General features: G+C 43.2%; 1 protein-coding gene across 1 annotated transcript in view; it reads left to right on the top strand.

Annotated features, from left to right (window-relative positions):
* The window catches only part of Hpse (heparanase), a 40,229-nt gene extending 35,979 nt beyond the window's left edge, over window positions 1–4,250 (top strand). Inside the window, exon 12 of the mRNA XM_031336984.1 lies at window positions 4,065–4,250. Coding sequence (XP_031192844.1) covers window positions 4,065–4,224 — 160 coding nt within the window. The 3' untranslated portion in view covers window positions 4,225–4,250. The remainder of the gene's footprint in view (window positions 1–4,064) is intronic.
* Window positions 4,251–9,894: the final 5,644 nt, after the last annotated feature.

The following is a 9,894-nucleotide window of genomic DNA, read 5'->3' as shown; positions in this document are numbered from 1 at the left end:
TGTCTTTCTTAAAGTCCTGTATCATCATCATGAGAAGTGATTTTAGATCTGAATCTTGCTTTTCTAGTATGATGGTGTGTCTAGGACTTACTATGGTGGAAGAATTGGGTTTTGATGATGCCAAGTAACCTTGATTTGTGTTGTTTATTTTCTTACACTTGCCCCTCCCCCATCCACCATCTGGCTATCTCTAATGCTACCTGCCCTTGTTAAATCTGACTGGAGCCTGTCCTTCATGTGATCCTAGTTGTGTCAGAGTCAACTCCTCAGAGTCAAGCTGTCTCTGTGATCCTGTGATTCTAGGATCCTGTGATCCTGGGCTTGTTAGAGCACCTGGGAGTGCAGCAGCTTCCTCTGGGTGTTGTGGGACTGGCTGCGGAGCCTGGGCCCAAGGTCTGCTCAGGACACCAGCCCAGAGAGACCAGAAGGAAACCAAGCCACTTTGCTGGTGGAGTTCCTGTGTGCCTAGTCCCGCTGGTCCCTGTTACTCCCCAATCATATTCTTCTTTGATCAAGTCCTTCTAGGTCCCCTTTTCCTCCCTACCTACTCAAGTTCTTTTTTTTTAATTTTTTTATTAGAAATTTTCTTTATTTACATGTCATATGATTTCTCCTTTCCCAGTTTCCCCTCCAAAAACCAAACAAAAAACCAAACAAACAAAAACAACAAGAACAAACCCCTGTTGCCTCCCCACTCCCCATACTTGCCACCCCACCCTCTCCCACTTATTGGCTCTGGCATTCCCCTACACTGGGATACAGAACCTTCACAGGGCCAAAGGCCTCTCCTCCTATTGATGATCAACTTTGCAATCCTCTACTATACACATGCTGCCAGAACAATCAGTCCCACCATGTACACTCCTTGGTTGGTGGTTGAGTCCCTGGGAGCTCTCCCACTCAAGTTTTAAGTTCCTTTTCAAAACAACAACAAAAACAAAAGCCCAATACAACAGCAAAATCCCCAAGGCCATGAAAACAAAATGGAGTAATGCCCAGAAATAGTGTTTGTTGTGTCCTGGCCGGGGAGGATGGGTATGCCTCTCTCTTGGAGAAAACTGTTCATTCATTCATTTTTTTAAAATACAACAAAGTAAAATATAACATAAGACAGAAACTATCTCATCAAAGTTAGACAAGACAAGCCAACAGAAGAAAAAGAGCCCGAAGGGAAGCACAAGAGCCAGAGACCCACTCCCTCTCACTCTCGGGAGCCCCAGGAACCACTAAGTTGGAAACCACGTTCTATACCGCAGAGGACCCAATGCAGACCTTTGCATGCCTCTTCAGTCTCTGTGAGGTCATACGAGCTTTGCTCGTGTTGGTTGTTCAAGGAGGGTGTCCTGTCTGCAGGAAGCTTTCAGTCTTCCTGCAGAGTTCCCTGAGCTCTGAGGAGAGAGATTTGATGTAGACATTCTCCTTAGGGCTGAGTGTTCCAGGTCTTCACTCTCACACACTGTCCAGCTGTGGGTCTCTGTATGCTGCAGGAGGAAGCTTCTCTGATGATGGTGGAACGTGACACTGATCTACAATCGTAGCAGAATGCCACTGAGTTGTCTGATCACTTTTTTTGTTTATTTTAAACCAGTATCATTTGGCTTTACCCTAAGTCCCTGGGCTATCTAAGTCTCAGGCTCTTAGTCGGCAGTGCAGTGTCAGGCATGGGTTCCATCTCATGGAGTGGCCTTAAGTCGGATACTTTAGCGGCTGGTCTCCCATGGGCTTTGTGCCACCACTGCTTCGATTTATCTTGTAGGCAGCACACCCTTGTAGACAAAGGGCTTGTGGCTGGCTTGATGTCTATGGTGTGCAGAATACCTTCCAAGTTTAGATGATTAGTTTTGAAAAGATACTCTTCTTGGTGATGGACAGACACAGGTGCTAAACCACATGTCTGATCTAGTAAGGATATGTGGGTAGAACAAAACACCACACAGAGGGCCTGGTGGGATTCTCCTGTAGCATTGAAGTAGCTTCTCTCTCTCTCTCTCTCTCTCTCTCTCTCTCTCTCTCTCTCTCTCTCTCTCTCTCTCTTTCTCTTTCCTGACTAGAGTAAGGAAAAATGGCCATAAATGTGCTTCTAGATAAATCACTTGAATTGTTTCTAATACATTTTGTGTGTGCATTCCTGAGTGTAGGGGTCAGGATACCATATGGAGGTCAGCTCTGTGCTCCCACCTTGTGGCTCTGAGAAATCAGATCCAGGCTGGTAGACCCGGCAGCAAGTGCCCGGGGTCCTCTGCTCTGCCAAACCTGTTGATGACTAATTCCCTGAACCTGCATCTCACCTGCAGCTTAACAGACTTTTCTCTTCTTCCTTCCATTTCTGACTTCAAAACCCACAAGAGGTTACTTCCCTCAGAGAAACTCCACCCTCATGGCTGGACACACATCCTTAGAACATGTTTGTATGTGCTGCTGATTAAACCCCGCAGCCTGAGCAGAGGGGACCTTGCAGCCTTCCTGTCTTACATAGCACTATTAATTCACAGTAATCAGATCTGCCCTCGAGCTGAGGTTTCAGAGCACTGAAATCGACCCTTGGACCTTGGTAGGTGTTGTCAAATGGCCTTTCAATTCATGCTGAGCGATCTTACTGCCACCGTTCAGGATACTTTTCAAGACCTATATTTGTTTGTGGTTCCTTGAAGCTGGTCATATCTCCTACCTGTCCTCATCTAAGATTCAATGTGATATGTAAGTGTGGAAGCTGGATGGAAGCTGGTTTCTACCCACAGAATGGGAGGTGCAGCAGGACACAGTGATGAACACCTTAAATCCTACTACTCAGGAGGCAGAGAGAAGTGGGTCTCTGTGAGTTCAAAGCCAGTCTCATCTACAAAATGAGTTCTAGGACAGCCAGAGCTACGTAGTGAGATCCAGCCTTAGACAAGAGATGGAAAGGCAAACAATACAAGCCAGACATGATAGTGCATAGCTATAATCCCAGTGCCTGAGAGGCAGACAGGGGAAGGTTGGCCCGCAAGTTAGGAGCCAGCCTAGGCTACATGGTGAGTTCCAGGCCAGCTAGGGCTACAAAGAGAGACCCTGTCAGGAAGAGAAAGAAAGAAAGAAAGAAAGAAAGAAAGAAAGAAAGAAAGGAAGGAAGGAAGGAAGGAAGGAAGGAAGACAGAAGGAAAGAAAGAAAGAGAAAGAAAGGAAGGAAGGAAGGAAGAAAGAAAGAGAGAGAGAGAAAGGAAGAAAAAGGAAGAAAGCCAGACCCAGGATATATGGATTAAGTAAATGTACTAATGAACTGAATGCTAAAAGATGAGAATAAACATTAGCTTCTAGTAAATGGAAAAGAAGTTTTAAGAAAATATACACAGCATTCCGATTTTTGTTCATGCAAAATGTATTTATATGCATAGAAAGACGGAATAAATATGTGAAGATGTTACAAGTAGGATGGGGTAACAGATTGCTTCTGTTAGGTTTAGTTTTGTTTTAGGGGTTTTGCGACCGAGTCTCCTGGACCCATGAATATGCTATGTATTCTGAGCTGACTTGAACTCCTGACCCCACCCCTGAGAGCTGGGATCACAGGCCTCATTTGTGTGCAAAGTAGTGACATATATTAGGTTCACAATGCTTACTGTATACAGGCATCGTGATGGGTTTTACACTTGTGTCACATGCATTCCATATATGGCATAAGAACACCTCATCTTACCAGTTTTTAGCAATACAAAAATTGACAAAAAGATGAAGCCTCTGAGTAAAGTGGAGGTAGGAAGACTGCTAGGAGTTTGAGGCTAGCCTGGGTTACATAGTAAGTTCCAGCCTGAGCTACAGTGTGTGATGCTGTGTCAGAAAACAGGACAAATAGGTACTTGATCTGTGCATGTTTCTAGAAAAGGCCACATATTCTTGGCTAGTGCAGTCACCGTCTCTCCCACTGCAGTTTTAAGTTTGTCTCTGTCTAACACCTAAGCTCATACCTTGGTGAAACACAAATTGTGTAATTCAAGCTGCCACAAAAATCCCCCTTGATGATCTAAAATGATTCCACAGGTTTTGTAGGGGCAACCTGCCTAACTCAAGTGTGTCTTTCCTTCTTGTAGATCTGTCCAGCTGAACGGTCAAACCCTGAAGATGGTGGATGAGCAGACCCTGCCAGCTTTAACAGAAAAACCTCTCCCAGCGGGAAGCTCTCTAAGCATGCCTGCCTTTTCCTATGGGTTTTTTGTCATAAGAAATGCCAAAATCACTGCTTGTATATGAAAATAAAAGGCATACAGTACCCCTGATCCAAAAGCCATCAGGGTTGTCATTCATAAGAATAAAACAAAACCCTAGCTGTAGGAGGCCAACTCCTTGTCAAGCTCCAGAGCCTCAGGAAGGCGGGTGCGCTTCAGGAGCCTTGGGAGGGCGGGGCACACTTCAGTATTACATCCAGTGTGGTGTTCTCCAAGTACAATACTGCAGGTGGTGACAATTAATGGCACCGTGTGACAAGTGATGCCTAGCACTTTGCATGCACTATTTTGGGGGTTATTAAAAATGTATAGGAATGCCTCCAATATGACCAAGAGGCAAATAAGTGAAGGATATATGTCTTGGTTTTTTTTTTTTAAAGGCTTTGTTTTATCTTATTTTTATTATTTTGGTAAGAAGATTGTCAAATGTGTCCTTCAGGAGCCTCTTCCTAGCTCCAGAGGGGGAAGGCACATTGCCATAATGCTACACTGGCTGTAAAAAGACACCTGCTCATACTCTGAGAGGAACTAAAACAGAGAAACAGCCCCTGTGCCTCTTCTCTTTGTTCTTCATGAGTCTGGGAAAAGACAGGTGCCTGAGTAAAGTAGTATTAAACAAGAACAAACAAGAGACCAGTCACAGCTGAGAGGGAAGGGATGCATACGGTTTGGAAATGACTGTAAAGGAAACGGTTGGCTGATTGGGAGACGTTTCCGGGAACACTGATATCATCCTCCTCCATTAGTGTTTACTTTTTCTACACCAGTAGTTGTTGCTTTGCTTGGAAAGCTTTGGCCTGTGAGTAGCAGAAGCCTCTAAATGAGGACATTTATAACCCTACATATTTGTTGAAGCGAGGTAGGACCCAACAGCTGGGCAGTCAGCAGGGGTCCATCGTCTTTCCCCCTCGCTGTCCTGCTATCTGTACTGCTGGCTCCCTTCTTGGCCTGGTCACATGATGGCTGCAACTGGCCTATAGATTCACTGAGATCTGGCAGCAGCTAGAGGAAGATGAGTGCTCTGCACAGACCTGAAAAGCTCTTTCTTGGAGGTTCTCCCAGCAGGCCTTTCCTCAAGTCTCCTCAAGTCTTACTGGCCAGGAATAGGTCTGTGGTCATTTCCATCCCTGTCCATGAGCATCACTGCCTATAACTGTCTTCAAGCAGTACTCCCTTGGGGCAGAGAGGTTTGGTGGAGTCCATAGCACTGGACATTTGCTTTTGATTTGTGCTTTTGATTAAGTAATGAAATGTAATTCTCCCCCCAGGGTTTTAATCCTTTTAAGGATTACAACTCTATATGTTTGTGCCTGCTATGAATATTATCTCGATTGAATTTAGTATGTTGATGAAGCTAGAACCTAAAGTTTGTATGCTTCAATACTCTCAATTTTTATGCAAGTAAGTTTTTATATTTTCACATTTGAAATAAACTAATTTTATAGCCTTAATTTGCATGATTATTCTTCTAATCAATCTACAGCTTACAGGATCTTACATTTGAAAGTCTGGTTTTGATGAGTTGGAGCTTTGGCTCACTGGAAAAATGTTAGCCTAGCACAGACAAAAGGCTCTGGGTTTGATCCTCAGGACTGCAGAATGAATGAATGAATGAATGAATGAATGAATGAATGAATGCATGCATGAAGCTTCTTGTTCCTTCATCATTTTCTGTATACCTCCTACGTTTATTTGTTTATCCTCTCCAACATTAAAGTGCTTGACTCTACAGAAAAGAACCATCAGGCATAAACATAATTTCCTACTTCACTCACCAAGTCTTGACTTACCTATTTTTCTTGTCCCTCTTCCACTGAGTAAGCTCAATGCCTAATTTTTCACTTGTGTAACTATAGCAACATCTAAGTTGTCCATTCATACCGACTTGCCTCAAACTCAACATTTATTTTTTATTATTTTAACTGGGAGGTAGGGGCTGGTACATGTGGGCACATATGGGTGCACAAGCCATCAGAAGGCAAGAGCATCGCATTCCCTTGGAGTTGGAGTTACAAATGATTGTGAGCCGTGCTGGGAACTGAACTTGGGTCTTCTGCAGGAGCAGCTAAATGTCCTTAACCACTGACCCAGCCATTTTCCATGCCCCGCTTGAACTAGCTAAGTTGCTTCCCATTGCTTATAGGCCCATAAGGCCCCTCAGTAACTGGCAGCTGCTTCTCATCGGCCTTAACCTTAGACACTTTTAACTCTGTTCTCTCTGCACACAAGATCTGAGCCTTGCCTGTGCCTTGCTTCCCTCCTGTGCTGTGTGCACTTTCCCTCTGGCTGCTCTGTCTCCTTTCCAGGTGACAAATGCCTGTGCTTGTGAAGGTCCATTCAGACCTTACCTCCAACACCTCCTCTAGCATCCAAGTGACTTCCATTGTTTGACTCTGTCTGCAGACACTTCCCTGACACTCACAAACTATTTCAGCCATTTTCATCTCATTTTACGTGACGCTTACAAGTGTACACAGGGTCTTAATCATTTTTGTATTTCCTGTGGTCATTATACTGTCACAACTATCTTTCTTATGACATAAAATAAAATTACAAAAATTAAAGAACAGGCCACCTAAGTCCTATCCCTGGAACCCACATAACATTTCATGAAGAGAACTTAACCCACAAAGAACTGACCTCCACACATACAGGGTGGCATGTGTGCCTCCCCCACCACACACACAAATAATAAAAATAGACTGAGGTATTTTGATTTTGAATATTAGAAAAAATTATATTTTGAATTATATTGAAACCTGAGAAGGTATTGCCTATTTTTTTTTAAAGGCTAGAACTATGTTGCAGATTGTACCCAGCTTATTAGTTAGAACTTCATGATTGTGTAGAGTCAGAGTGTTAGGGATCCAGAACCAAAATTACCTTAGACTATTATTGTCTTAGTCAGAGTTTCTATTCCTGAACAAACATCACAACCAAGAAGCAAGCTGGGGAGGAAAGGGTTTATTCCACTTATACTTCCACATTGCTGTTCATCACCAAAGCAGGTCAGGAAGCAGGAGCTGATGAAGGGGCCATGGAGGGATGTTACTTACTGGCTTGCTCAGCTTGCTTGCTTAGAGAACTCAGGACTACCAGCCCAGCGATAGCACTGCCCACAATGAACCCTCCTTCCCCTATACCCTTACTCCCCACCCCCACTTGATCACTAATTGAGAAAATGCCTTACAGCTGGATCTCATGGAAGCATTTCCTCAAGGGAGGCTCCTTTCACAAAACCAGCCAGTACAACTATTTTTAGTTTATTTTTACTAATCATTCATTGCTAACCTCTGACCCTGAACTAACATCCTTCCAACCATCATATGAAACCTTTTAATGTATTCACTTAGTCTACCAACCCCAAACTAAACACCAGAGGATTTATCCCTTCCTTTTGGTGTTACTTCTACATTGGAACATGGTTTTGGGGTAATCTGAAGCCCTGTTCTTGAGCCATAGTCATATTCCCTGTGAAATAAGAGGTGTGGTTTTGTGTTGATGCATGTTACCTATTTAAAATATTTATAAATATACTTGACTATTTTCTCAGTCACATTACTGAATGTTAAATGCAATAACATTGAAGTTCCCCTAACCTTCCTTAGGTGAAATACTTGTCTGCTTTGTTAGTGAGACCTATTAAGCTCACGCACCTGTTAGCTTTTAAATCTGTACCTTATCTTATTGCTCCAATGATTTTCATTATTTATTTCACCCTTGTGGTTCACAACCTCTCCTCAAAATACTTTCCAAGTTCAGGGATAGAACTTCTCAGGGCATATGAGTTTGACAACATTTTTACTTTCTTCTTAAAAAAACAAACAAACATTTATTCCATGTATTTAGTTAGTGTGTGTGTGTGTGTGTGTGTGTGTGTGTGTGTGTTCCACAAAAGATCATGAACATCATGTCACAAAAGCAAAAGGTTGCTATTAACCCTCTGCAGGGCAGAACAGGGCAGAGAGCCATGGGTCACTCCTGAGCTCATGCTTCGTGCTAATAACTATTCTTTGGACCCTGTCTAGTCTTTACTCTTCTGCCTTTTAGAATGTTCTACTACCACTGCAGGACAAGTTGAAATGGGTTTCAGAGTGAAAAAGTTGATGGACTTTAAAATACATTTTTTTTCAAATAAAAAAAAAATAGCCTTGTGGTGGTGGTGCACACCTTTAATTCCAGCACTTGGGAGGCAGAGGCAGGCGGATTTCTGAGTCTGAGGCCAGCCCGGTCTACAGAGTGAGTTCCAGGACAGCCAGGGCTACAGAGAAACCCAGTCTCGAAAAGCCAAAAAAAAAAAAGCAATTTTTAAAAGTAGCTTTAACAGGCTGGAGAGATGGCTCAGTGGTTAAGAACACTGACTGCTCTTCCAAAGGTCCTGAGTTCAAATCCCAGCAACCATATGGTGGCTCAAACCATCCATAATGAGATCTGATGCCCTCTTCTGGTGTGTCTGAAGACAGCTACAATGTACTTTTTTTTAATAAAAATAAATAAATCTTTGGGACAGAGCTGACCCGAAGGAGCAGGGCTGACCAGAGCAAGTGCTGGCGGAGTGAGCAGAGTTCCAGAATTCAATTCCCAGCAACCAAACAATGGTTCACAACCATCTGTACAGCTACAGTGTACTCATATACATAAAATAATCTTTAAAAAGAAATAGCTTTATCATCCTTTCCCTATAAAATGGAAAGCATTTGCAATGATTTTTGCATTTTAAATGTTGCGATGGGAACTGCAGGCAAATGGAAATAGCATGCAAGTGCGAAAGTACCTCCTTGTGTTTGGCATGGTGGCACCTCTGCCACCTACCTGAGAGGGTGCTGGAGAATAAACAGCGTGGAGGCAACGTTTTAGAAAAGAAAGGAGCGTCAAATGCTGCAAACCTGTAGAGAATTCAGAGCTCAACTGGCAAGCAGCAGATGGAGCTAAAAGATCAAGGGACCAGCAGCGCTTCCCAGACAAAGGCCAGCGCGCCCCCTGCTGCATCTTCCTCCGGAGTCAAACCAGCCACCTGCGGTTTACACAGCTACCACAGAACTCACTGCATAGGCTTTAAGGCAAGGCACCAAAAAGGATACATCACCATCTCAAAACACTAAAATCCGGATAAGCGACTTGTCCAGAGCCAGTCAATAGGGAGTTAAGGTGGAATAACACATACCAGGTACTTGGAAACATGCAAAGGTCAACTATATTAATAAGGATGCCATAAAATTGGTTGTTGCTTTGTTTTGTTCTTTATTTAATTTTTCAAGGCACGGTTTCTCTGTGTAGCCATGGCTGTCCTGGAACTCACTCTATAGACTAGGCTGGCCTCAAACTTAAGAGATCCACCTGCCTGTGCCTCCCGAGTGCTCCGATGAAAGGCATGTGCCACCACCACCTGGTTATGAAATTGTTCTTGAGTAAAACTGCATCCTTTTTAGATGACTGTCAAACTTAAGTTCACCCTCGAGTAAAGAATTTCCCTTAAGTAAAAAAATATATATATGTATTTTAATTTACATAATTGGATTTGGCTTTTGGTTCCCTTTTAAAAGGTGAACATTCGATGTAGTTAACATTTTTTGGACTTAAGTTTTTCTTTTTATGGTAGAACTATTCCATACAGATAAACACTATCCTTTTGAGTTCATTAAGAAACCTGGAGATGGAGAGAGGGCTCAATGGTGAACAGCACCGGCTGCTCTTC

This window comes from Mastomys coucha, unplaced genomic scaffold, assembly GCF_008632895.1.
Source record: "Mastomys coucha isolate ucsf_1 unplaced genomic scaffold, UCSF_Mcou_1 pScaffold22, whole genome shotgun sequence".
Classification (NCBI taxonomy): domain Eukaryota; kingdom Metazoa; phylum Chordata; class Mammalia; order Rodentia; family Muridae; genus Mastomys; species Mastomys coucha.
This window is presented reverse-complemented; position numbering and strand designations above follow the sequence as displayed.